Source organism: Colius striatus, chromosome 21, assembly GCF_028858725.1.
Source record: "Colius striatus isolate bColStr4 chromosome 21, bColStr4.1.hap1, whole genome shotgun sequence".
Taxonomy (NCBI): domain Eukaryota; kingdom Metazoa; phylum Chordata; class Aves; order Coliiformes; family Coliidae; genus Colius; species Colius striatus.
The window spans coordinates 4,786,052-4,812,850 of record NC_084779.1 but is presented as its reverse complement, the minus strand read 5'-3'; the positions used below and the strand labels follow the sequence as shown (position 1 = coordinate 4,812,850).

Sequence of the window (26,799 nt, the reverse complement as noted above, 5' to 3'; positions counted from 1 at the left end):
CATGGAACAAACCGATGATATTTGCCCTTTACTCGTTGCTTTTCTGCCTCTTTACCTTGCAAACAGCTTTTGCAGTGCTTTTTTAAAGAAGGGGAAAGTCATTGTGTAGGACTTGAGTAGGGACATTAAAACAAACCCATTGGGTGGTTCTCTTCATTGAGGCTTTGACAGCAACAAACTCTTGTGTGGTTTTTGGGGGGGAGGGAGCTTAAAACACTCTGTCAGTGGTGGAGGAGGAGGTGCCAAGCAGTGCCAAGTTCCTGAATGAAAACTACTCAGGTTTTGGAGCCAGATGTATATTAATTGATCCTTTGCCTCACACATTACATTGTGCAGCCTCGATTCTTTTAAGTGGGTGAAAGCAGACGGAGGCTTCCCGAAGCGCCGCCGTGATCCCCAGCCGAGCTCTGCTCGCTGACAGCACCAATTTGTCATGAGTGAGATGTTTGACAAAAATGTGTCATTTTGGAGAGAAGTTTTTCCTTGAAAGAAAAACTAGAGGGGGGGAACTGTCTGTTTTAAAACATCATCTCGCTCCATAATTTGATTCTGGTGAGAGACAGGGATGAGGGGAGGGAGTTTCCGTGGGCACGGGGGAGATGCTTCAGCCGCTTTTCCTGGAGGTTGATGGCATTTTGGTGCAGGAGATCTTGTATGAGGTCTCCTGACTTTTCTGTTCCAGGCAATGGGGGTGTGGTTTTTGTGGACAGCTCTGTTCTCCACAGCAAATGCAAGGACCAGGTCACAGAATCTTAAGGGTTGGAAGGGATCCTGAAAGCTCATCCAGTGCAACCCCCCTGCCAGAGCAGCACCACCCAGAGCAGGGCACACAGGGACTCATCCAGCTGGGTTGGAATGTCTCCAGAGATGGAGCCTCCACAGCCCATCTTGGCAGCCCCTGCCAGGGCTCCCTCACCTCAACAGGGAAGAAGCTTTTCCTTATGTTTCTTTGGCACCTCTTCTGTTCCGGCTTGTACCTGTTGCCCCTTGTTCTAGAGCTGCATAAAGACATCACTGACCTTTTGCAGAGTGCCTGTATGTTATTGCCTGGGCAATAACATACATCAACATGGTCAAGCTGTATTTAATCAACCACCAACTGCTATGAAGTTTTTTGGTGAGAAGGGTACCTTTTGGGTGGCAGTGTTGAAGTGGAAGTACTGCTTGACCTCAGCTTGACTCTCATGACAGGCCTGGCAATGTAGTTGGACTTGATGCACTTAAAGATCTTTCCCAACCATAATGATTCTGTGATTCTGGTTGCAAGTCTCTGGTGGTCTCTGCCCTTGTCAGGTGATGGATCATTGGGATTTTCAGCCCAGCCTTGAAGGAACTGAAATGACTTTGCCCAAGGACATTTTGGGAAGGCAGCCTGTGTGCCAGGGGGATGCTGTGCCTGTGTACTGCAGCCTCCTCCTGAATCAAGCATTGAACTTAAAGTTTAAGCAACCCACCTCCAAGAAGAAGTAAGCTCAGATATTGGTGGGCTTTGAGACAATGACTTTTCCTTAGAGATTATAAACTGACCCAGGGGCATGTTCAGAGCACAGTGTAAAGCTGAGGTATATGTCTCCTTTTAATTAACCAGCACCCTTTTTCCATGCACCTTGCAAAGGGGTTTTTATTCAGTTAGGAAGGGGCAGGGGGATCCCTGCAGACAGCCTTGCTGAGTTCAAGAGGAGCTGCAATGCCTCAGCACCTCACCCTGGGGATAAGTATAGGTGCTGTGGGTGTGAGGAATGCTGCCTGGTCCAGCATTAGTCAGCAGAAGCAAGGATACAAGCCAGCTCTGTCAGGGAGGAGCACAGCAGGTCAGAGGAGGCTCTGAGGAGCTGCTTTTGGGGAGCTTGGGGCTTGTGCAACACCCGTGACACAGAGAACTCCCTCCCCTGGCTTTGCTTTGGGGGCTCGGCACCTTCCCAAGCCCATCCCAGCGGAGAGCTGCACGGTTCCCTTTGCCTCACACTCAGTTTGTAAAGCACAATTCCATCAGGAGGTGCTCCCAGAGCCAGCAGTTTCCCTGCTCCTGTGGAGCTCCCAGCCGTGGTGGCATCTCTGCCACGGCGGGAGCTGAGTCGGCACGGGCAGACACGCTCCGACTTGATCCCCGGGGAGGGGTGTTGCAGCAGCGATGGGAAGTGAGGTGGCAGCTGAGAACGGAGCTGTCGTGGCCTTGAAGGAGCTGAGGTTGGTGGTGGGCAATGGGGGCATGGTATGGCATGGCCTGGGCACGGTGCAGAAGGCAGTGCCATGGCACACCCCTGGCTGCTGGCACTGCGAGCCCTGTCAGTGCTGGCCGCTCACACAGTGCTGGACTTGGTTGCAGTGAGGGCTTGTTGCAAAACACAGCCAACTCCCTCAGCCTCTGGTGAGGAAGCAGCAGGGTATGGAGTGGGGTAATGCCTGGGTGTGGGGCTGGTAAGGGCCTGGTTTATTGACCCAGGTTCACTTGGTGTATGAGACGACCGTGGGTGCACCTCTTCCTAGCCGGGAGCGGCTCGCTCCTCCCATGGTTACACTCTGACACCGCTTCCCAGCCATGTCAGAGCCCGTGTGCCTCGGTTTCCCCAGGCCTGAGATGCTGCTGCTGTAGGGTGGAGGAGCTGAGTTCATAGTGGATGCCTCAGGCCTCGTGTGCCAGGCTCTGTTGGAAAGCATTCTGTGTCTGAACTTTATGCAAGTGTGTGGAGCTGCCTGCAGAGAGTCCCCGTGCTGGGCTAGTGGCCACCCAGCCCTAGCAGTAGTGTTTATCCTCACTCCCACAGGTAGCAGTAAAGAGGCACCAATTTGTAAACCCAACCTGCTTCAGCCCAGTTCTTCCTCTCTTTAGGGGAGGAAATAAATCGAGTGTCTTCTGGAGGGCTTGGAACCCATGGCCCTGGGAAGGGTGCAGTGCATGCCATAGGGAGGGAAGAGCAGCACGAATCTGCTGGGTTTCAGAGTCTGGCTTTTGTGCTGGGTGTTTTTGTAGCTTTCATTATAGAAAAGCAAGTGGCCACTGATTGCTCGCTGGGTTTTGCTGTGTCCCTGCTTCCCTCATCCTCTGGCTCCACCTCTCTGCCCTTGCTCAGTGTGGGGCCGGTTCTGGTTGGCTTGGTGGCTTCCAGACAGGCAGGAGAGGCCTGGGTGTCCTCCCTGATGGCCACGGGCGAGATGGGTGCAAGCACCACCCACTGACCCATGTGCCGGGGGGTCCCATCTGGTGCTGTGCCCATCTGGAAGTGCCCAGGCTGAGCTGCCGCCAGTCTGAGGTGTGCCGCCGTGCTCCCGCCGCTGTGAGTGCCGTGCAAGCCCAACCTGCCCGGCCCCGAAAAGACAGCACTGCGGGGGAAAAATGCCTCCATTGCCCATTGCGAGGAGCAGCGAGCCCGAGCCGCTTGGCGCTGTGCTGCCTCGGCCGTGCCTCAGTTTCGCGGCGGGCCCCGCTCGGTGGGTGGTGGCAGCGCGATGGCCGCCGGCCGGGCCGCGGAGCCTTTCCCCCGGGGCCGGGCAGCGGGTTCCTGCGCAGCCCTTTGCCGCGGGGAGACAGCTCCGGCCTGCTCCGGGCTTCCCCTCGTCCCGTGGCCCTCGGCTCGGCGGCGGCGGCGGGGGAAAGCCACTCCTCTGCCGCCGTGACATCAGGCCGGAGAAACTCGGTGACCGGCGAGGGGTCAAATTCCCGGCGCAGGTAGCGCCGGCTGCGCTTCCGCGCTGCGCCTGGGGAGGAGTCTGCCCGCACACGGCCACCCCGCTGCTCCCCCGGCCCCGGGGACACCCCCGGCCCTGCCCTTACACACACCATGAAGTCGGAGCAGGAGGAGAGCAAGCCGGGGACGTGCCGCCGCGAGCGCGGCTTCGCCTCACGCCCGGCCTATTGTTCGGCTTCCTGGGGACGGCGAGGGGCGGCCGGGGACGATGCGAGGGGCAGGGCGCCGTGCCCCTGCTTGGCCCACGCAGGTAAGCCTCGGGGGGGTCCCGGCGCCTCGCAGGGGGATGTAACCCGGCGGGAGCGCCTTTCCCTCGCTGGCTTTGTGCCGTTGCAGCTCGCTTCCTCCTGCGAGGAGGGGAAGAACCACCCAAGCAGCGCCGGGCGGCCGGCGGAGCTCGCCGGGGCCACACGGGAGAGGTGGCTGCGGGTCACTGCTGTCCCCCCGGGCCCAGGGCAAAGCTCAGGGCTGGGGCTCAGGCTTGGGCTGCCCTGCAGCGGTGGGGAGGGCGGGCAGGCGGCTGGCTCTCCGCGCCCCGTAGTCCATTTTGTCTGCTGGAGAAGTTGGAGCGTGCTGGGAGCTCAGCGGGTGCCGGCCGGCGCCACCGCAGAGGTCACAGCACACGGCCCGCTGGGTTTCAGTCTGGGTGTGCTTTTGGAAGCCTTTGCAGGCTCCAGTCTGCTTCCCGAACCCCTCTTACCCCACCAGCATGCACAGGGGTGTTGCAGCTTTAAATTCACTGGGAGACCCCCACCGACTTGTAGCTGAGTGAGTGGGTGTCTGCATGGTAGGAATAGTCCTTTTGTGGGGTGTTGAGGGGTGCCAGGCTCCAGGGAAGATAACTTTGCAGGCAGGAGGTCCCTGTGTATGTGTTGAGGGGTGCCAGGTTGCAGGGGCATAACTTTGCAGGCAGGAGGTCCCTGTGTGTGTGTTGAGGGGTGCCAGGTTGCAGGGGCATAACTTTGCAGGCAGGAGGTCCCTGTGTGTGTGTTGAGGGGTGCCAGGTTGCAAGGAGATAACTTTGCAGGCAGGAGGTCCCTGTGTGTGTGTTGAGGGGTGCCAGGTTGCAGGGGCATAACTTTGCAGGCAGGAGGTCCCCCTGTGTGTGTTGAGGGGTGCCAGGTTGCAGGGGCATAACTTTGCAGGCAGGAGGTCCCCCTGTGTGTGTTGAGGGGTGCCAGGTTGCAGGGGCATAACTTTGCAGGCAGGAGGTCCCTGTGTGTGTGTTGAGGGGTGCCAGGTTGCAGGGAGGGTAACTTTGCAGGCAGGAGGTCCCTGTGTGTGTGTTGAGGGGTGCCAGGTTGCAGGGAGGGTAACTTTGCAGGCAGGAGGTCCCTGTATGTGTGTTGAGGGGTGCCAGGTTGCAGGGGCATAACTTTGCAGGCAGGAGGTCCCCCTGTGTATGTGTTGAGGGGTGCCAGGTTGCAGGGAGGTAACTTTGCAGGCAGGAGGTCCCCGTGTGTGTGTTGAGGGGTGCCAGGCTGCAGGGAGGTAACTTTGCAGGCAGGAGGTCCCTGTGTGTGTGTTGAGGGGTGCCAGGCTGCAGGGGCATAACTTTGCAGGCAGGAGGTCCCTGTGTGTCCTGTGGCCACAAGTGAGATGGGTACAAGCACCAGCAGTCAGGGCATGTGGCTGAAGGTCCCATCCAGGACTGTGATCATATGGAAGCACTGAGGCAGAGCTGGTGTCTGACTCAGGAAATGCTCAAAAATGGCTTTTTGCAAGGATTTACACTGACTGGGTGAAAGCTTTAACCCAAGCTTGCCAAGGACTGTCTGTATCCGTGTCCAGGTGTGACAGCTTGCTCACAGCATCACAGTGGTAGCAGGTGATGAATACTGAAGCTTCTTTCTTTACAAAATGTATGGAGGGAGCCCAAATGCACTTTATTAAGCCCAAGAAGCTCTGCAGCATGTGGCTGAGGGCCCTGGTGCTCACCCAGGAGGGAGCAGTGGCTGCTGACAGCTCCTCTGAGCTGGTGGTGTGGGAGATGCTGTGCCCAGGGGTACGTGGCGAAGGGACTGGGATGAAGGTACAAGAGGTTACAGACCCTTCTGCTTATCCCCATAGGGAGACAATGCAGCGTGGAGTTTGATTTTGAGCTAATCCATCAGGGTGTCCAGGTGTGGATGTGTGGGCAGCAGCAGTAACTGGGTTTTTCCTGCAAACCCAAGTGTGTTTTGAGCCAAACCAAATGCTTTCTCAAGTGTGACCCATGCTCTGTGTGGAGAAGCTCTCTGCTGACAGTGCTTGGTTTCCCTGGCCATCACACAGACCCTCTCTCTGAAAACTGGTGCTTTATCCTCTGAATTACTCTGTGCAGAGAAAACAAAACCCTCCATCATGCAGGCTACCTGGGAGGAGTGTTTGGTTGAACCTTTCTGCAAGAGACTCAAGTCCTAAGCTGGGGAGTTACTTAATGATCAAAGGTGATGAGATGCTCTTTCAAATACCAGCTCAGCTCATCCCTAGGGCTTCAGTCATTTTCTTTCAATCGTGGTCTTGATCCTTCTGTTTTCCATCCCAGGACAGAGGTGGATGTACATGTATATATGTGCTTATAAATAGATACCTGTGTTTATATTCTGGGCTAAAACTGAGTAGAGGTGAAGGGTTGTACCGTGCTCTCAACAAGTTGAGGGTCTGTTAGCACAGAGGTTTTGCATTTTCCTTTGTTGCCCCTTTCCCCCCTCCTCATTGTGCAGGGCCTGTGAAATCATCCTTCAGGGTGACCCACTGCTCCTTTTTAAGCTCTTGATCCCCATCTGAGGCTTTTCACCCTTTGGCCACCATCACTGATGTGCAGCTGCTGTGAGCCATGGCACTCTTGTGTCTTCCCTGTGTTTTTCCTGCCTGATGTCGTGGATTAAAAACCCAAAGTTCCTGACATTTGCTCAGCAAAGCAAAAACCATTCTGCCAGGAAACTTGTAAGAGTGGCACAAAATGCAGCTTTCACCTAAGATACTGATTTCCCCAACATAAACCTTGTTGTTTATACTGCATTCATTTTCAAGACCTACTCTCCAAAGGCAGAAACACGTGTACAGCTGAGTTACATGGGGGAGAAGAAAAACAGCCAGGCTTTTAAATGGGTATTTTTTAATGGATGCTTGCTCCAAGGCCAGGCAGAGGCTTTTCTGCTGCATGGCTGGTGGATCTGCTGCTGAGAAGCATCCAAGATGGGATTTGCTAGAGCCAGAGTGGAAACTTCAACCCCAAATGCTGTCTGGAGGTGTTCACCACAATTAAGGAAGCTCCAAATCAGTCTTTGCATTGTCTGTTAACACCAAGCTGTGCTTAAAGCATAAAGGGTGCAGAAGCTGACAGTGTCATAGAAGCTTAATGCTATCAACTGCAGTATAATTAACAATTATTTCAGTGTGAGTGGTGGGTTTTTTGTCAGTTAATCCAGGGAATGTTTCAATGGCATTAATTTCATCACTGCTCACTTGTGACAGGGTTGGAAGGGGCTGAAATGGAGCCAATGTGTGCAGATAACTCCCTCCAAAAAGGTTCAAAAGAGGAGGAAAAAACCAAAAAGGGGCAAAACAGCTGAGGAAAATGTGCTATGGAAGCCTTTAGCCCTGGGGTTATTGCATTTGGGAGGCAATTCCTAACAGCAGATTCAACTGTGCACCCTGGTATAGCAACACTGGTCAGGTTGGACTGCAAAAAATGGTGTTTAAAAATGATCCTATTCTCCAGGTGATACTTTTGCCTCGTGGTTTGGATGTGTGTGGATCCCCTCATATCAGATGCTGAGCCCTAGTCCTTGTTTGAGAGGGCTGAGACTCACTTGAGGTCACATACACCTCCTTCAGGGCTTCAAATAAGAGGCACAGACCCAACCAGCTGGTGGGGAAGCGTGTGGAAATCCCTGTTGAGCTGTCTGAGTGTGGAAGAAATAGAAGCTGAAATGAGGGTGCTGAAAAGTGGGCCTTATTTTCCCCCTTGTTGCAACTTTCCTGCAACAATCACTAAGAGCTGCTTGGATGGTTCATTTTAGGTGCTTGGTCTTGGCACTCAACTGCACTTGGCATTTAGGTGTTTAAACTGTTTGAGAAGGAAGGTAGACTTCCCTTTTCAAGCTGAGTTGTTCTCTTAATGGGATTTCTGCAAATAAAAGGGACTTTCTGTGGTAGGACCCTCTCAAGCTGGAGGTGGCAGGGTGGAAACTTGCAGGAGAGCCACGGGAAGCAGATGCTGGGTGGTGGGGGATGTGGCTTTTGGGGTGGTTTTGGTGGGTGAGCACTGACAGGCTGGATGGGGACAGGGAGCCTGAGGAAATACCAGAGTGAGGTGGAAATCCTGTATGTAAATGAGAGTAATTGCAGGTGTAAGTCAAGCTGAAGCAGCTTGATACAAGGCAAGAAATTGCCCATTAAATGGTTTCCAAAGAAAACTGAGGGGAACAGGAGATGCTGTACCCTCCCATCCCATCCCTGAAACACCAGAAAACCCTTTAAAAACTTGCTGGGAAGAGTTTGACTTGCCTCAAAGCCCATTCCTTGTTTCTACAGCAAAGGAGGGAGGTGAGAAGAGAGCAAAGACATCAACATTGCAATGTATTAAGAGCTGGTGGTGTGTCTTCTTGCTGTTGGAGCCTTAGCAAGAGGTGTAGGTGTTTCCCCCACCTTAAACCTTGGCTGTGTGGGTTGTGCTTTGCAGTTTTTATATCTCTATCCCTCTAAAAAGAGATGGATTGTGCTCTGTAAAATACAGATATAGCAGAAATAAATACATACTGCAAAGCACAGTCCATCTTTGTGTATGTCTCTTAAATTATATATATATAAAAGCAAGATTCCCAGGTATCTGCCTGCTCCTGAGCTCAATAATTCAGTTCCTCCATAGGCTTTGGCTTACACAGGGAGCACAGAGCTGCTTGCTCCTTTCCAGATTGCACCTAGAGCTTCTGAGAGAGCTTGGGTTTTAATGTTTGAGCTGTTTGTGCCTGTGCTGGGAGGCCAGGCTGAAGCTAGGGGTTGAGTTGCCTCCCTCCCTGTGTCAGAGGAGGAATGCTTTTCACTTGTGTCACTATTTTCTAACTGGGAACGGCTCAGTTTTGGGATAGCTGCATTGTGCAGTGCTTTCTAGACAGGAGCTTTGTAAGAAGCAACTGCTAATCTGTACCATGCCCAAGGACTCCTTGGGATTCTCTGCTGCACAATTCCCCCCTCAGCCTGCCCTTCCTTGCCCTCGTTTCCCCCCTCCCTTCCCCAAAGGGTTCCCCACTGTGTGGGGATTTTCTTGGATTCCCACCAAAACAAGAAATCCATCAGGATCAACCATCCTTACACACACTGTCCTGCCTGGATCCTCCTCTGCCACTTACTCATTTGCCAGGGAACAACCCTCTGTTCCCTCCTTGGCAAAGCAGCTTGGAATGAAAAGTGCAAATGAATTATCACCAGGGGAAGAAAATGAGCAATTAGCGACAGCCACTGGTGTTCTGTGGGGTTGCACAGGGCTGCCTGTGGCCAGGGAAGGTGCTTGGATGGGGTTTTGCACAGTATGACACGACATTTAGATCCCTTGCAATCCCTCCCCCAAGTTTCCCAAAGGCTGAAGGGGAAATGCTGCATTTCTGCAGCCCCTGGGGAAGATGCCCTTGGCCTTGGCTGCCTCTCAGTTCTTCTTTTCTTGCACGGATATCAAGAAACCACTTTGGGCTGCAGCGAAATCCCCAGCCTGGAGCTCAACTGTTCCTTGTTAGTGACTTTATTGCTAAATAATTTACAGAATGGGGCCTTGCCAGTTTTCATATGGGAAGCATTTCAAGTATGCAAACCAGATTTGATGCCTTCCTGGTGCAGCTGCTGGTGGGGCCAGGGGGAGCTGCCTCTCCCCATCCCAACACAGGCATCACCTCCCTGGCTGGGAGGAAACAGCCCACTTTGGGGGACCTTAACCAAGAAATAAAGGGGAAGCTCACCCTATATTTCATGCCCAGCTGCTGTTCCCCAGCTGGCTGTTACTCAGTGGCATTGTAGAAGGGCTCCCAAGCTTGGAGAGGAGGCATTAATATTCATTTCTGCTTTAACTTTCTTGTAACTCACATGCTGAGGGGTGATTTTTTTTCTCCCTGTGGTGCAAACCTGAGAAATCAAGAAGCTCTGTTTTCTTCACGTGTTCTCAAACTGGGGGAAGCAAAATCAAACCACTCACGTGCCCACACGAGTCATTTTGGATCACAGAGTCTGGCTCGTGCAGGGCACTGCAGTGATGGTGCACAGCCAGAGAAGTGTTCTGCAGGGAGGAGGATTGTGAGGGTAGATGAGGGAGATGGGTGCAGTGTGGCAGGAGCAGAAAAGCATTTTATGACACAAAGCAGTGGGTGCAGCTGTAGGAAATGGTGCCTCCTGCAGAGAGGACCCAGGCTGGGCTGTGCCAGGGTGCTCCAGTCATACAGCTGCTTTGAGGGCTATAAATCTGAAGAATTAGATCTGTGGGTGAAAGCATCTGCTGCTCCTTTCCAGTCTCAGAGGGGTTTTGTGGAGTTTTGTTGAAGGTGGGGGTGGCTGCAGGCAGAGCTGAGGGGTGTTATGTGTGGTGTAGTAGAGCTGTGAGCACAGGAGCAGCCCCATCAGGGAGTGGTTTGGATGGGGAGATGCTCCTTGGTTTGTTGTTGCCATACATGTTATTCCTTATTTTTAATTGTTTAATGCAAAAAAAGAGCCACCCCCATCACATCCATCCTTTCTTCTCTTCCTCTTCCATTCCCCCATCACATTCCTTTCCCGTTTTCCTCCTCCATTCCCCCATCACATTCCTCTCTCCTCTTCTTTCTCCATTCCCCCATCACATCCCTCTTCCTCCTCCATTCCCCCATCACATCCCTCTTCCTCCTCCATTCCCCCATCACATTCCTCTCTCCTTTTTCTCCTCCATTCCCCCATCAGATTCCTTTCTCTTCTTCCTTCTCCATTCCCCCATCACTTTGCTCTCACCTCTTCTTCCTCCATTCCCCCATCACATCCCTCTTCCTCCTCCATTCCCCCATCACATTCCTTTCCCCTTTTCCTCCTCCATTCCCCCATCAGATTCCTTTCTCTTCTTCCTCCTCCATTCCCCCATCACATTCCTTTCCCCTTTTCCTCCTCCATTCCCCCCATCGGATTCCTCTCTCCTCTTCCTCCTCCATTCCCCCATCACATCCCTCTTCCTCCTCCATTCCCCCCACCAGATTCCTTTCTCTTCTTCCTCCTCCATTCCCCCATCACATCCCTCTCCCCTCTTCCTCCTCCATTTCCCCATCCAATCCCTCTCTCCTCCTCCCTCCTCCATTCCCCAGGTGCTGTGAGCACCACTGCAGGTTTCTGGGCTGTGTGGACTGTGTTTGCACGTGGGGAGTGGGCATCACCCTGCCAGTGTTTGCCCCAGGGTCTGAGCTGACAGCAGGAGCACGGGGCTGTGCTGGGAGCCATCAGTCACTTCCTCACATTGTGTGTCCTCTTCCTGCAGCACTGCTGAGGGAGGAGGTGGCTCAGCTGCAGGAGGAGGTTCACCTGCTCCGGCAAATGAAGGAAATGCTCACAAAAGACTTGGAGGAGACCCACGGCAGCAAGTCCCCCGAGGTGCTCTCGGCCACCGAGCTGAAGGTGCAGCTGGCACAGAAGGAGCAGGAGCTGGCACGTGCCAAGGAGGCTCTGCAGGGTAAGGGCTGCACCACCCTCTTCTCACTCACCTCTCCCCAGGAACCTCAAGGTTCAAGAAGTTAATTAATGAGGAAAGGAGAAGCTGCCCTTTTCATCTGGGCTGTGCAGTGTGTGGTTGCTGTGGGCTTCTCAACACTTGCAGGGCAGTGTTCTCAGGTCATCCTGCCCTGCTTGAGGGCTGATGTGGAGCTGGGATGGACCAGGGTGCAGTGTTGGGCTGGGAAATGGGATGTGGGGGGTGTTTGCAGCACTGCAAAGGAATTTTTCCACGGTTAGCTATAGAGTGGAAGCCAAGAGAGCAGCTGAAATGCAGCTGCAGACGTTGGCAAGGTGGGGGTGGGTTGGATTTGAGCTCCTCAGATTCTTTTAGGAGGGCAGCAGCAAGTTTCCTGGTGAATCCAGTTTTCCTTGTCCCATGTGGAGTTACCAAAAGGGCTGCAGAAAGCAGAGGCTGGCTCTGCAGGTGATAGGCAGGATCTCCTCCTTGCCTCATGCCTTCATTTGGGTGTTTCCCTGCGAGCTTGCCCTGAGCCCCAGGACCAGAGTTTGCAGAGCAAAATGCAATATTGCAGCTTTTCCTCCTCAAAAACCCAGCTTGACAGTAAGTCTGGACAGGACAGTTTGTTAACTGGAGCCAGGGGATGATCCTGAGCAGGGGGAAGCTCTCACATGTCAAACCCTGGCAGCGTTGCAGCTCTAAATATCATCTCAAATCCCCAACATACCGAGTATAACTTCCACTTGTCACCTCGCGTTTGCGGATTACGAGGAGAGGCTGTCAGAAGTTCTCAGGCTCAGAGGTTGAGCAGCACATGAGGAGCCTGCAGGGCAGGGAGGGCTCCAGCCCACTGTGCCTCCCTGTTTTGGGATGTTGAGGTATGTAGGGGAGGGCAGGGAAATGGGCTGAATCAGTGTTTGCAGGGAGGGCAGGTTGCAGAAGGTGTTCTTTGAGCACGCTCTGTTTTGCAAATGCATCCCTAAGACATTAGTAACAGGGAAGTGATCTTGAGAATCTTGCCTCCCCTCCCATGCCACTGGTGCAGCCTCCAGCAGCAGGAAGTGGCTTAAAAAACCATCACTGGAGGAAAAAAATAACCCCACCCACTTAATTAGGGAATATGGACAGGGAAGAGGAAATGCTGCTAAGTGCAAAATGTGTCAGAGCAGAAGTGTTTGAAGGCTTTGCAAAACAAATAGGAATGAGAGGACATCTAAGAAGCTGCAGTGAGGTCATACATGCTCCTGTGGAGGGTAGCACAGAGAAAAAATGAGTTTGGCCTGAGAATCCTGTGTATTTAAGGAATATGATGGTGGGTTTTTATTGGACTTTTACTGGCCACTATATGAGCTGCTGGGATTGGTTTTCCAGGATGTCTCTGCAAGTGGGATGGCTAGGAAGAGGGAATTTCAGCTTGCACTTGGAAAGGCACAGAACAAGAATCCCTTTTAAATTGGTGCTCCTTCCCTGCAATATTGGAAAGCTGCTGCATAACTTGGAGAAGCTCTCTGTGCTGGCTCCAGCCCCGTGAGCTGTGCTGCAGGCACTGGGCAGCAGAGCAGGCTTAGCACAGGGACAGGTACTGGGGAAATGGGATCAGCAGCTGGAGAGGGACAAAAATCCTTTCTCCTTCCTGTGAAAAATTATCCATGGAGAAATGTGGCCAAAAGGGGAGGGGAAATGGCAATAACTACTCCTGGTGAATGGCTCTGAGAGGAGAAATGGATGTGCTGATAGAGGCATTTCATTGAATCCCAGAGTGGTGGGGGTGGGAAGGGACCTGCAGAGCTCATCCAGCACAACCCCCTGCTAAAGCAGGTTCCCCTGGCTCAGGGGGCACAGGAACGTGTCCAGGTGGGTTTGTGGAGCCTCCACACCCTTCCTGGGCAGCCTGGGCCAGGGCTCCCTCACCTCAGCACCAAAGGAGTTTCTCATTGAGTTTAAATGGAACTTGTTTTGTTCCAGCTCGTGTTTATTACCCCTTATCCTGTCAGTAGACACTGCAGGAAAAAGTGTCCCCCCATCCTCCTGACACCCACCCTTTAGGTACTTGTGAGTGTTGCTGAGGTCTCCCTGAGCTCAGGCTTCTCCTCTCTAGGCTGAAGAGCCCCAGGGCTGCAGCCTTTCCTCCTCACACACATGTTCCAGCCCCTCAGCATCTTGGTGGCCCTGCACTGGCCTCTCTCCAGCAGTTCCCTGTCTCTCTGCAGCTGGGGAGCCCAGAACTGGACACAGGACTCCAGATGTGGCCTCACCAGAGCAGAGCAGAGGGGGAGCAGAACCTCCCTCAACCTGGGAAGGTTCTAGGGAAGTTATATCTCTGTATTAAGGAGCTGCAGAATAAGACCATGTAAGGAGCTGAGGAAAACCTGGCCATGCTGTCCTGTTTCTGTATCTCTGTCAGCATGTGCTTTATGCATCTTTATTACTCCTTTTTTTCTGGGCCAATTCCATCTCTAGTCCTTCTTTTTACATCAATTAGCACCCAGATGAAATCCCCTAGCACTGCATCCTATCATTCTCTCTTTTGCTGGGGCTGGGACTCATTCTTTCAGTGGTAACACATTTTTTTCCCCTGGCCTCAGCTGGAAAGGGATGGATAAAGTCTGGATTTCTGATGTGGGGATCTCTGACAGGGGAAGCTGCAGACAGTTTTATTACTGTTGGGCCCTGCTGTGGGAAGGGACCGTGCCTGGAGGACTCAAGTTGCCTCTTGGCCAGGTGACATCTCTGAGCGTGTGGGCTAATGGCAGAAACCCCATTTCTGGGAAGGTCTATCCAAGATGCTGGAGCTCTCCTGTGGGATTCTCACACACAGAGCAAACCTGCTTTGTGTTTTGCTTTGTGAGTGCCAAGGTGGAGACCTCAGGCTGGCTTTCCCCACTGCTCAGGAAGGTAGGAACTGACTTCATGCCTGCTCCTCAAGTTGTAGCCTCGTCTCCTCTCTGCCAACCCCAGAGCTTAGAGCTGTGACCCCTCTTGGGGATGGCATTTGGGCTGGAACAGGAAACCTCCAGAACCTCCCAACTGGCTGCAGCAAGGGAATGGATGGATAAAGCTGACATCTCTTAGGGGAAGATCTCTGCTGATGGGGGTGGGCTGTGCCCAGGGGAGCACACGTGGCTGTTGAGTTACAAAGCAATTCCTGCATAGGGCTGACCAATTTTATGGGTTAGTCATGGTGACAATATTGAATTTCATGGTTGGGATGAAGAAACAGGAGAGATTAAGCAAGTGTTAAGGGCTTACACGTTGCTCTTGCGTTGGGGCATCGATGAGGCTTTGAGCAGTGCTTGAGCAGTGGATGTTCCCCACCTTGGAAAACTAAGTATATGAATCAGTAAGTGATAAAGTCAGCTCCCAGTTCCATTCCTGGCAGGAAAACCCACATTGCACAGCACGAGAGAACTGCTCCTGAGCACGTGGGAGTTGTAGGGAGCTGCTCTTTAGGGGGACAGAGATGGGCTGTGTCTGCTGCCAGCACCTTGGCCTGTGTTTGGGCTGTGCCACCATCCCAGGAGCAGGAGGTCAGGCAGAGCCATCACTGCCTCCTTCTCCCTTAATTTGATATCCATTTTGGAGAAGAGGATGGTACTTAGAGCAGGACATGCCTGCTTTCAGCATCCATTATCTGATTCCCCTCAGGAGTGGTTAGATGTTGAGGCCAGACAGGGGCTGTGAGCTGGTGGCACCTTCAGTGTTGGCATCCCCAGGTGGTTTCAGCCCCAGTTAAGGTTGTGCCACTCAGGTTGGTGCAGTGGAGTGAATAGTGGGAAACAGAAGGGGCTGGTAGGAGGGAAGTGTTTAATTGTTTTGTCTGTAAGAGGAGCCCAGCACAGAGCAGGTCTTGTTACTGCTCTGCAGCCATCATCCTTCTCCCAAAGGAGTGATGCTGAGCACAGCTCATGTGGCAGGAGGTGGAGGCTCAAATAACAGGAGGGAGGGTTGACCTCACCCAGGATTAACAGGACAGGAGAGGTGATGGTGAGAGCTGGAGGGTTTCACACTGCCTTTCCTGACCCTTCTCTCCCACCACTTGCTGCTGGGGCTGGTGGGTTCCCCCTCTACTTCTGCCCAAGTGCTTTGGGTGGGAGGGGAAGATGAATAATTCAAACAACCTGTGTGAGGTAAACACTTTCCACTCAGGGTGTGGGTTTAGGATTTCTTACTTCTCTTGTTTACAAACAGGTCAGAGGTTTTGCTGTAACACACGGTACAGATGGGCTGGGGGAGAGTTTATTGAGATACTCCTGAGGGACTGGTGTAAAGAAACCTGGCCCTGGATCATCAGATTAAAGAGAAACCCCATGTCACATCCCCAGATGGCCCTGATGACCAGTGAAAACCCACTTCATTCCTCCTTGGCTGCCCCTGCTGTCATGCCATGGATTGCAGTGGCTCATTTTCCCCCACTGAGTAATTAGCAGGGCTTGTTTGCTAAGGATGCATTAAGCTGCCACAGCAAGCAGTCTGTGGTCCAGGAGCTCTGGCAGCCCTAACTGCTCACTTCTGCCCAAGTTTTTATTTTTCTCCTGCCTCTTTCAATTAATTCCCTATTAATTGGGTTTGGATTGAAGCTCTCTAACATCTGACAAATCTCCTTTAAGCTTGGGGGCTAATCTGTTTTGGGAGGAGGGAGAGCAGTGCTAATAGAGGGGGAGGAATGTGTATTAATTGTAGCAAAACTCTCACACACAAACTGAAACAAATGGCAAATTGTCCTGTGGGGTTAACAGGTAAAAAAACCTGCTCCTGCAGTGCCCCAAAGTCCATCATCTTCCTCCAGTACTGCTTGGTTAAGTGTTCAGCCTTGGGAGATGGATACTCTCCTCCTAATAGTACTTCTGAGCATTTCTATCTCCTTTTTTTTGGCAAGCAATGAAGTGTTTTGTGTGACTCCTCAAGGACCCTGAGTGCTGCCACTAATTAAAGTGGGTTGTGTGTGTGTTATAGGGGACCCACTGTGTCATCAAATTCATTAGGAGCTTTCTGTTGCCTCCAGCATCAGAGTGCAAATGTGCCTCCAACTTTCAGAAGAGCCTCTCGGTGTCCTCAAGGAAATTAAAGGTGCACAGATATGTGTCTGTGTCACAAAGCATTCAAGGGCTTGAAAACAGAGGGGATAGGGCTGAGACTGACCCTGCTTGAAGGTTCTAAGGGGCAGAAGTTCCCCCTTAGGAGCCCAAATCACTTGGTAACTCTGGATACCCACTTCTGCAGGGACCAGATCTCACCCCAGTTATTGTTCATGCAGCTTAACATTCATTTTTGTGTTTCAGCAAGTTAGTTCATGTGGAATAACTGGTCAGAGGGGGGAAGGTTGTGGTTAAATACACACAGGCAGCAGGAAAGGGCTTTTTTAGAAACTCAGCTGTGATCCTGTTGTGTCTATTTTTAGAGGGTTTCTGTAGTAATTTCCTGAGCTGGAAATAAGGAAAGTCTCAGTGTTGGAAGGGGCTGAGTTGTCCCAGTGGGAGTGGTGTTCATTGAAGTGGGCAAGGGAAAAATCCCAAGTACTCCCTGTCACGGGACAACGTGAATTGTTGCAGCACTTCTTGAGCTGGTTCATTGTGTTGCTGGCTTTTGATTTACCTCTGATGTTTAATGGCAGAGTGCTTGGCTTGAAGAGTTTCATCTTCTGCTTTTTCACAGGTCAAAATCTCTGTTGGCCCAGACATCTCCCTCTTCCTCCACTATTAGGACTGATTTCCCCCTCTCCCCTTTTTCTCTGCTAAGCTGCAAGTCCTCTCCCTTCTGTCCTGGCTCCATCCCAAGCACTTGATTTATCATTCATCTTCCCAGCACATAGAAGTTCTTACCTGAGCAAATCCTTCCCTGAGCCAGTGGTTGTAGCAAGCTCAGATGAGGTGCAGGAGGTGGTCCAAATGTATTCTACAGAGCTGTCTGAGCCAGGGGAGCAGTTTAAGTCCCCAAATGAAGTGGCTCTTCATGGGGGTCCTGGGGTGGAGGAAATGCAGTGTGGGCTGAAATGCTGATTGTGGATTTGCTCAATAGAAATGAGTTGAGGGCAGAGATGGGTCCCCATGGTAGTGCTGTCATCTAGTACTACAGACAGCTCTTGGTAGCTTTGGGGATGGTTCTTCTGGTGGGTTTGGGAGCTTTGAGGGTTTCTTTCCAATGTAGAAGGATGTCTGGCTTGCAATGCAGTGGATGGAGGGGCAGAGGGTGTTTCATGCCATCCCACTCCCTGAAGAGCAGCCCTTCCTCAGGATGGAAAAGCATGCAATGACTTTCCTATAAAGAAAAGCAGTACTCTGGCTTCTAAACTGGGGATTATTTTGGTGGGATGGGGATGTATCTGGATTTTTTAGATACTGTCTGAGGCTGCCCAGGGAGCTGGGGGAGTGCCCAGCCCTGGAGGGATCCCAAAGCCCTGGAGCTGAGGTGCTGAGGGCTGTGGGTCAGTGCTGGGCTGGGCAGGGTGAGGGCAGGGCTGGGACTGCAGCAGCTTCAAGGCTTTAACAACCAAAACCCTCTGTTCTATGGAGCAGAGAGCTGCAGAGCAATGCCAAGGACCAGGTTCAAGGCTGGACAAAGCACTTCAGGAGCAGAAATCATTATAGTCCCATGTCTGACATGCTACTTGTGTAACTCTCCCTGGTTCTACCAGACTTCTACCGAGCTGTGCCCATGTTGGTGATCAGGAGAATCCCTCACTGGTGTATGGGAGAGGGAAAACACAAAGGTCTCCTGAGGTTTCCTCTCAGGGCTGGTGACATGGCCCTGTCACATCCCACAGTGCCCTCACTCAGCCTCCTGCTCTGCCCCACACAGCTGGCAGGGGACACTGGGGGAGCTGTGGGAGCGCAGCAGGAATCCGCCTCGCTGCTAAAAATAACCCACTCGTGGTTTATTTATCCTGGAAAGGGAGCAGCAGCTTTTCCTGTGCCAGGCCTTGAGGCTGAGGCAGTGGTTTTGCTCCCAAATCTCCTTTTCCAGGGGCTGAGCTGCCCTAGGGGAGGCTGGGCAAACGATTAGAAGCCACGGCAGCGCTCTGGCTGTTTGGGTGGGGAGCTGCTGGGTGTCTGCTCCCCGGGATTGTAGTTTTTGGTGGTGTTTTCCTTGGAAACCAAGAGATGGAGGCAGGGGGGCTGCTGTGCCCTCTGTGCTGGAGCCACCACCCTCTCCCACAGCCATGAAAGCCGACCGCAAGCGCTTGAAGGCAGAGAAGACAGACCTGGTGAGCCAGATGCAGCAGCTGTACGCCACGCTGGAGAGCCGCGAGGAGCAGCTCCGCGACTTCATCCGCAACTACGAGCAGCACAGGAAAGTGAGTGCAGGGGCCCAGCTGAGCACAGAGCCCTGTCTGCAGCCACCAAAGCTCCAGCTGGCCTCTTGCAAGCAGGCAGAGTCGTAAGGGCTGGAGCGTGGTGGGGTTAAGGATAGTTGGATAGCAGAGGAACTCAGGGTAGCGAGGCAGACCTGGAAGGTTTGGTGTATCACAGGATGGTGGGGGTTGGAAGGGCACTGCAGAGCTCATCCAGCCCAAGCTCCTGCTAAAGCAGGTACCCCTGGCTCAGGGGGCACAGCAATGTGTCCATGTGGGGTTGGAAACCTCCTGAGAAGGAGCCTCCACACCCTCCCTGGGCAGCCTGGGCCAGGGCTCCCTCACCTCAGCACCAAAGGACTTTCTCCTTGAGTTTAAATGGGACTTTCTGTGTTCCAGTTTATGTCCATCACCCCTTGTCCTGGCACTGGACACTGCAGCGAAAAGTGTCCCCCCATCCTCCTGACACCCACCCTTTAGGTACTTCTAAGTGTTGCTGAGGTGCCCTTGAGCTCAGGCTTCTGTTCTCCAGGCTGAACAGTCCCAGGGCTGCAGCCTTTCCTCCTCACACACGTTCCAGCCCCTCAGCATCTTGGCAGCCCTGCTCTGGCCTCTCTGCAGCAGCTCCCTGTCTCTCTGCAGCTGGGCAGCCCAGCACTGGACACAGGACTCCAGATGAGGCCTCACCAGGGCCGAGTGGAAGGAGAACCTCCTTCCACCTGCTGGCCACTGTCATTTTAACCAAGTGCATGGCTGACATCCCTTTTGGGGTGAACTGGCTGCATCCTGCAGCTCCTCACTCCTGCCTGCTGCAAACCGTGCAGCACAGGCTCTTGTGATACCAAGGGTGCCACTTGTCCTTTGGCACTGCAGCAGAGCGGGTGGTGGGAGAGGGGTTTGTAGCAATGTGTTTCCCCTTCCTGATGGCCACCCCTCTGCGGCAGGAGAGCGAGGATGCAGTGAAAGCCCTGGCCAAGGAGAAGGATCTCCTGGAGCGGGAGAAGTGGGAACTGCGGCGGCAAGCCAAGGAGGCGACCGACCACGCCAGTGCCCTCCGCTCCCAGCTCGACCTGAAGGACAACCGCATGAAGGAGCTGGAGGCCGAGCTGGCCATGGTGAGCTCAGCAACAGGGTGGGCACGGCCCAAGGCTCAGCTGCACCTCGAGGGCTTGAAACAGCCTCAGCAGGTTTTCCTGAGGTTAAATTATTGCTTGTAGTGCTGCATTGCCGTGTTTGCAGCTGCTGCATTGCGGTGTTTGCAGCTGCTGCATTGCGGTGTTTGCAGCTGCTGCATTGACATGTTTGCAGTGCTGCATTGACATGTTGCTGCATTGCAGTGTTCACACTGCTGCATTGTGGTGTTTGCAGTGCTGCATTGCAGTGTTTGCAGCTGCTGCTGCACTACTGCAGCACTGGCAGAGAAAAGAGAATCCATTAGGAAAGGTGTGGATATCCTCAGGGCAGGGAGCAAGACCATTTGGGTATTTACTTACCAGGGGTAGGGTGGGTTTGCAACAGTGCCTTGGTGCTGGTTCTGCTGCTCCAGGAGATGTTCACAGGGGCTTTTTTCACCCCCATCACCACTTTGCTGTCCTTCCCCAGGCCAAGCAGTCCCTCGCCACGCTGACCAAGGACGTCCCCAAGCGCCACTCCTTGGCCATGCCCGGCGAGACGGTGCTGAACGGCAACCAGGAGTGGGTGATGCAGGCTGACCTGCCGCTCACCGCCGCCATCCGGCAGAGCCAGCAGACCCTCTACCACTCACACCCCCAGCACTCAGCAGACCGGCAAGGTGGGCACCCCACACAGATCGAGACCTTCTCAGGGTGCAGGGGACAAACTTGTCTTGGGAAGCTGCCTTATCACAGAATCCCCGAGTGGTAGGGATGGGAAAGGCCCAGGAGCTGCTCCAGCCCCAGCCCCTGCTAAAGCAGGTTCCCCTGGCTCAGGGGGCACAGGAATGTGTCCAGGTGGGGCTGGAAACCTCCTGAGAAGGAGCCTCCACACCCTCCCTGGGCAGCCTGGGCCAGGGCTCCCTCACCTCAGCACCAAAGGAGCTTCTCCTTGTGTTTCAGTGAAACTTGTGTCCCAGCTTGTGCCCATCACCCCTTGTCCTGGCGCTGGGCACCACAGAAAAAACTGTCCCCCCATCCTTCTGACACCCACCCTTTAGGTACTTGTCATTGTTGGTGAGTTCTCCCTGAGCTCTGGCTTCTGTTCCCCAGGCTGAACAGCCCCAGGGCCCGCAGCCTTTCCTCCTCACACACATGTTCCATCCCCTCAGCATCTTGCTGGCCCTGCACTGGCCTCTCTGCAGCAGTTCCCTGTCTCTCTGCAGCTGGGGAGCCCAGAACTGGACACAGGACTCCAGCTGAGGGCAGAGTGGAGAGGGGTAGGATAACCCACACTCTCCTTGCTGCCCCCAGGCTGCCACTGGCCCCTTGCCCAGGAGGGCACGTTGCTGCTCATGTTGAGTTTGTTCTCCCCCAGCACTGCCAGGTCTCTCTCCTGGAGCTGCTCTCCAGCAGGTCACCCCCAGCCTGTGCTGCTCATGGGCTTGTTCCTCCCCAGCTGCAGGACTCTGCATCTCCCTCATTGAACCTCATGAGGTTCAACATGAGATTTCCAGGCTTGCTGGTGCCATGTTAACCCCTCCCTGCCCGCTGTGTGCCTTGCAGCAGTCAGAGTGAGCCCGTGTCATTCCCGGCAGCCGTCCATCATCTCCGACGCCTCCGCGGCCGAGGGCGACCGCTCGTCCACCCCCAGCGACATCAACTCGCCCCGGCATCGAACGCACTCGCTCTGCAACGTAAGGCCCCGTGGGATGGGGGAGGCATATCCCCCCCTGCCTGGCTTTTGCTGGGGAGGTGGGCTCTGGGAGTGCTGTGGGTCCTTTGCTTCCCAAAACGATGCTGGTTTTGGGGTTGGGTTATGGGCTGGGGGTTTGCTGACCTGGGGAGTTGCTTTCCTGGGAGTTTATGGCAAAGCCACAGTCATTGAATCACATCCCAGGCTGGGATTAAGTCAGATCCATCTCCTTCTGTCACAGGGAGACAGTCCTGGACCGGTACAGAAGAACTTGCACAACCCAATTGTACAGGTAGGACACAAAGCCTCATTGAAATCCCACTCACAAGACCCTGACCTGTGCTACCAACTATTTCAGTGGGCTCAGATTTGGGGTTTAATAAAAAATAACCCATCCAAAACTATCCATCTGGGATTTGGCCCAAAATCCAGGTAATGCTGTAGGTGATCCTTGTGCTCAGGCCCCATCGTGGTCTTGATCTGTGTAAGGCACAGCCCAGGTCAGGTTATTCTTCTATATTTGACCCTAAAATGTTGGGAGTGTTTTTGCAAGGCATAGACAGAGCCTTGCTGGAGTAGAAATCTTTTGAACCACTTGAATTAAGAATCTAAAGTCCTAGCAATATGGGGAGGGGGCCCAAGTTCACTGCAGATACCCCACACCTATTGCAGGATGGCTGTTTTGAGGGAGATCCAGGGTCTTTAATATTGCTTTGGGCCTGGGTTTGAGTGTTCTGGGGATTGGGACCCTGTGGTCCATTATCCCTGGTGTGAGTGGAGGTGGTGAATGAAAAGTTCATAGAATCATTGAATCATTTTGGTTGGAAAAGAGCTTTAAGCTCATTGAATCCAACCCTTCCCACTGCCAAACCTACCCATGGCCCTCAGCTCCATGGCTTTGGGATCCCTCCAGGGCTGGGCACTCCCCCAGCTCCCTGGGCAGCCTGGCACAGGGGCTCACACCCCTCTCAGGGAAACAGTTCTGCCTCAGCTCCAGCCTCAACCTCCCCTGGGGCAGCTGCAGCCCATTGCCCCTTGTCCTGTCATTCATGGCTGGGGAGCAGAGCCCGACCCCCAGCTCCCTGCAGCCTCCTGTCAGGGAGTGTCAGAGAGTGCTGCTGGCTGCCCTCAGCCTCCTCTTCTCCAGGCTCAACACCCCCATTCCCTCAGCCCCTGCCCAGCCCCTTGTGCTCCAGCCCCTTCCCCAGCTCTGTGCCCAGCTCTGGCCACGCTGCAGCCCCTCAGTGTCCCTGTGGCAGTGAGTGAGGGGCCCGAAATCAAACACAACATCGAACACGCAGCCAGCTCAATGACCAAACCCTGTGTCCTCTCCCCTCACAGTCTCTAGAGGATCTGGAAGACCAAAAACGGAAAAAGAAGAAAGAGAAGATGGGCTTTGGCTCCATCTCCAGGGTGTTTGCCAGGGGGAAGCAACGCAAGTCCCTCGACCCCGGGCTCTTCGACGGTACGGCCCCCGACTACTACATCGAGGAGGATGCGGACTGGTGACCTCTCCCCAGCCCCCCCATGGCCCATGTACATACCCCCCAGCCCAGCCCTGCCTGTGGACGTGTTACCTGTTGTCTTGGGAGCGATGCAGCTGTGTCTGTAACTTCAGTTTTCATCCCCTTTCTCTTTTTGTTGTGTGTGTTTCCTTCCCCCTCTCCCCCCACACACTCGGTAACTCCTTTGTTGTCGCTTCAGTTTGTCACTTTGGGTTTGTTTTCTTTCCTTCTTTTCCTTTTTGAGGTGTTTCTTTTCCCCCTTTTCCCTCTTTTGAACGAAAACTTGAAACTTGAAGGACTGCTGTGTCTCTGTAAATACCAGATTTCTTGTGCACTTTGTGCTTTCTGTGACGTCCCTTGTCCAAACCCCGCTGTTTTATTCTGGAGCCCAGCCTACCCGGGGTGGGGATTACCCTCACTTTGAGGACCCAAGGACCTGCTCAGCTGAAGAGACCTTAGAGAGAAAACAACACAAACAACACACACAGAGGCAAAACACAAAGAAGAAACAAATCTCTCACTTGCTGTGATGTCTTCCTGGCTGAAAACCCCACTGAGGCTACACACGGGCTGCTTTGGGACCCCCCCGCCGGTCTGGGAAAGAAGTTTGTGTTGAAAAACCTTCCTTTTTAAGTTGTTTTTAATTTATTTTGCACAAACCCAGAGAGGAGCTATTGTTAACTAAATTATTGCAGAAGTTTTTTGGGATTTTTCTATTTTTCCACGTCGGTTGGGATGGGGGAAGGGGGAGGAGTTGAAAAAAGGGGGCTGTGTTTGTACTGTACTTGTCCTGGGAAGCTGCTGCCTGTGGGGGTTGGAGCATGGAAACCATCCCCCCCTCCCTTTCTCCCCCTAACCTCAGGCTCCCCATGCCCCCAGGAGCACTTAAACCTAAATACATGCCTGGACATGAGCTGTGGGGGGTGGGAAGCTTGGGGGGGAGCTTCACCCACTGTTTTTTCCCCTGCATTTAGAGGGGCTTGGCCTTTGCTTCCAGTCCACACTGGGGAAGGGAGGAGGGGGAAATCCTGGCACCTCGCTCCCTTTTGGAGTGTTCCTGCACTCAGACAGAGGGGCAGGGGAATTGGTACGAGGTTTTTCTGGCACAGGGGGTGATTTTTAAGCACAGGCTTCACTTGTGTTTCCAAATCCCCTGGAATTTGCCCCAAAAGTGGCCGCTTCCCCCCCTCTCTCTCCACTAACACGCGCCGCGCTCTGCTTATGCCAAGATAAGTACCTTATGCTTTAATGCTTACAATATCATTTTAAGCTCTTAAGAAACAAACAAAACAAATGTATTAAGATTTATTTAATGATGTTATCACAGTGTATTCCCTTTTTTTTTTAATTTTTAATTCATCCCCATCCTCGTGCCCTGGTTGAAAACAACAAAAACCAAACAAAAAAGGGGGATTTAGGTCTTAAATCACCCCCCTGAAGCACCGATGCCCTCAGCTCTGTGTTTACTGCTAAGGGGGGTGATGATACAGAGGGACCAGCTCCCAGGGAAGACCTGGGGGTGGCCAGGTTTGCCCAGTGGCATTTTTCTCTACAAAGAAGCATTTTGATACATTGTGTTTGGGGTTTATTTTGGGGGGGAGGGGAGGGGTTGGGTGGCTTTTTGGTTTTGTTTTGTTTTTCTCCTTACATTTGTTATAATTTAAACTCTTAAACCACCAGAACAGATGAGCAATTCTTGTTATCAAGTAGTTTCCTTTGCATTTCAGCTTTTTTTTTTTTAATTGTAAATTAGGAAATGATTCTAAACAAAATGCCTAAGAGGATGATTTATTTAAGAGAGAACTGCGCTAAATAGCATATGAATTATGGGTAACATTAGAGTTAACTTTTCCCCACATGAGTGGGGGAGAATCCTTTGAAGACATGGATGCAAATATAAAATTATTAAGAAAAAAAAATCTAAATAAAGCTTATTTTAAAGTATGGATGAACTCCATGTGATTTAATTGCTTTGTCAGATGGAGATCCTGATGTTGGCACGCTGGGTACAAGCTGGATGGGTGCAGGGCAATGGTGGTCATCACCCTTGCCCTGGCTGCTGTGCAAATTAAGGGTCCATGAGGTGATGGGAGGTTGCAGGAGAAGAGCTGCATCCCTGGACCAGCTCTTTCCCAGGACTAGTTGAGCTCTTGCAGCCAGACACGATGATGCTGGTGGGAGGCTGAAGGCTGTCAGTGCATCCATGTGAAATGGGGATTGGAGGATGTAAGGTAAGGAAAGATTTGGGCATGTGGGAGGGACAGCCAGGAGATGCTCTCCTTGGATGCAGATGTCATGATAAGGACCAAGAAAAGCAGATGGGACAGAGAAAAAGACAAATTCTTGTGCTCTAGCACTTGCTGATGGATCAATTGGTAATTTACAGATGGATAAATGAGTGTTACGAATTTGTGGCTGCTGTTGGTCCCTTGCAGGGCTGTGCTGACAATCCCACAGAGCCTGATGCTGTCCTGGCTTGTGGGTGCAGCAGAGCTGGGCAGCTGTTGCCACACTTTGGGTGCTGAGGGGATTCCCAGGGAGAGCATCTGAGGGTCTCTGGTGTGTTGCAGGAAAAGCATCCTCTGGACTCACTGCACTCAGAGCAGCTTGAGGTACTCAAGCTCCAATCAGCCAGGGGAATGAAAAGAGCATTGCAGACAAGACCTGCAATGATACTCTGTTTGTCAAAACCATAATGAGGGTATAGATGAAGAGATGGAAGCTTGCTTTCTGCTGTTGTTGTTCTTTTTTCCCCCCTACAGAAGGACCTTCTGGCTTTGAGAGCAGCTGCAGAGCCAGGTAAGAGCCACCACAGGGCTGCAACGGAGAGAGGTTGGGCACAAAGCAAGCAGGCTAGAAGAACTAGAAGCCAGCTGGCTCTCCAGCTCTTGTCAGCTGAGCTGTAATGCAGCAATAATGAGAATTAAACATTGCATTAAAGTGGAGCTGTGGGGAGCAGCAGAGATAAGGTGGGCAGGGAGCGTGGCGGCGGTTGCTGTGCCTGGAGCGGTTCCCTGCAAATATTTGTTCCTGATGGAGAGCAGGTGCTCCTCCACCTCACCCACGGGTTTAAGAGCTCTGAGTTCCTTTTAGCAGCTGGGAGGTCAGCAGGGACTATGAGGGAAGTCCTGGGCCACCACTTGTCCCTGAGGAGGGCAGAATGGGTGATGACTTCTGTGCCGGAGCCTGTTGCAGCCAGGCTGAGCAGAGGGGGTTGGCCCAGCCATCAGTGGGTGATGGCCTGGGCTGAGGGGCATCTCCTTGGTGGCTTTGTCACAGAATCAGAGTGGTAGGGGTTGGAAGGGACCTTTAGAGATCATTTAGTCCAACCCCCTCTTAGAGCAGGTCCCACCTAGGTCAGGTCACACAGGAACATGTCCAAGTAGCTCTTGAAAGCCTCCAGAGGAGCCTCCACACGCTCCCTGGGCAGCCTGGGCCAGGGCTCCCTCACCTCAGCCAAAGGAGCTTCTCCTTGTGTTTAAGTGGAACTTCTAGTGTTCCAGCTTTTTTCCATTACCCCTTGTCCCTCTTCAGCCTGCATCTCCCTGGCACTGGAGGGCAGGAACCTGCCCCTTCTGCATTCCCCCTCCATTCCCTGCATGCTGCTGCATCCCCCTGCATGCAGCCTCATCCCTGCTGCAGCATGCTGCGCTGCTGCCATCGTGTGAGCAGTCTCTGAGCCACATCCAGCCCGGGACCCTGCAGCTACCTCACTAACCCATGTGCCCACCCTGGCTCCTCAGTCTGCCCCAAGTCAACTGAACCCCCCCAGCAGCTCCCCTGGCTGAAGATAAGCCTCATCCTCCCCTTAGAGCTGTAGAAAACAGCCCAGCAAAGGCACCACGAGGTTGTTTG

At 53.0% G+C, this 26,799-nt stretch overlaps 1 protein-coding gene across 2 annotated transcripts in view; it reads left to right on the top strand.

The window, feature by feature from the left end:
- The window catches only part of KAZN (kazrin, periplakin interacting protein), a 90,216-nt gene extending 65,694 nt beyond the window's left edge, over positions 1-24,522 (top strand). The window contains exons 1-8 of one of the 2 annotated variants that reach the window (XM_062012938.1): positions 3,585-3,936; positions 11,152-11,343; positions 18,498-18,634; positions 19,576-19,746; positions 20,234-20,423; positions 21,310-21,440; positions 21,681-21,731; positions 22,781-24,522. In XM_062012938.1, coding sequence (XP_061868922.1) covers positions 3,780-3,936; positions 11,152-11,343; positions 18,498-18,634; positions 19,576-19,746; positions 20,234-20,423; positions 21,310-21,440; positions 21,681-21,731; positions 22,781-22,948 — 1,197 coding nt within the window. In that variant the 5' untranslated portion in view covers positions 3,585-3,779 and the 3' untranslated portion in view covers positions 22,949-24,522. Of the gene's footprint in view, positions 1-3,584; positions 3,937-11,151; positions 11,344-18,497; positions 18,635-19,575; positions 19,747-20,233; positions 20,424-21,309; positions 21,441-21,680; positions 21,732-22,780 lie in introns of those variants that run through there. The other variant, XM_062012937.1, reaches the window with a different exon arrangement.
- Positions 24,523-26,799: the final 2,277 nt, after the last annotated feature.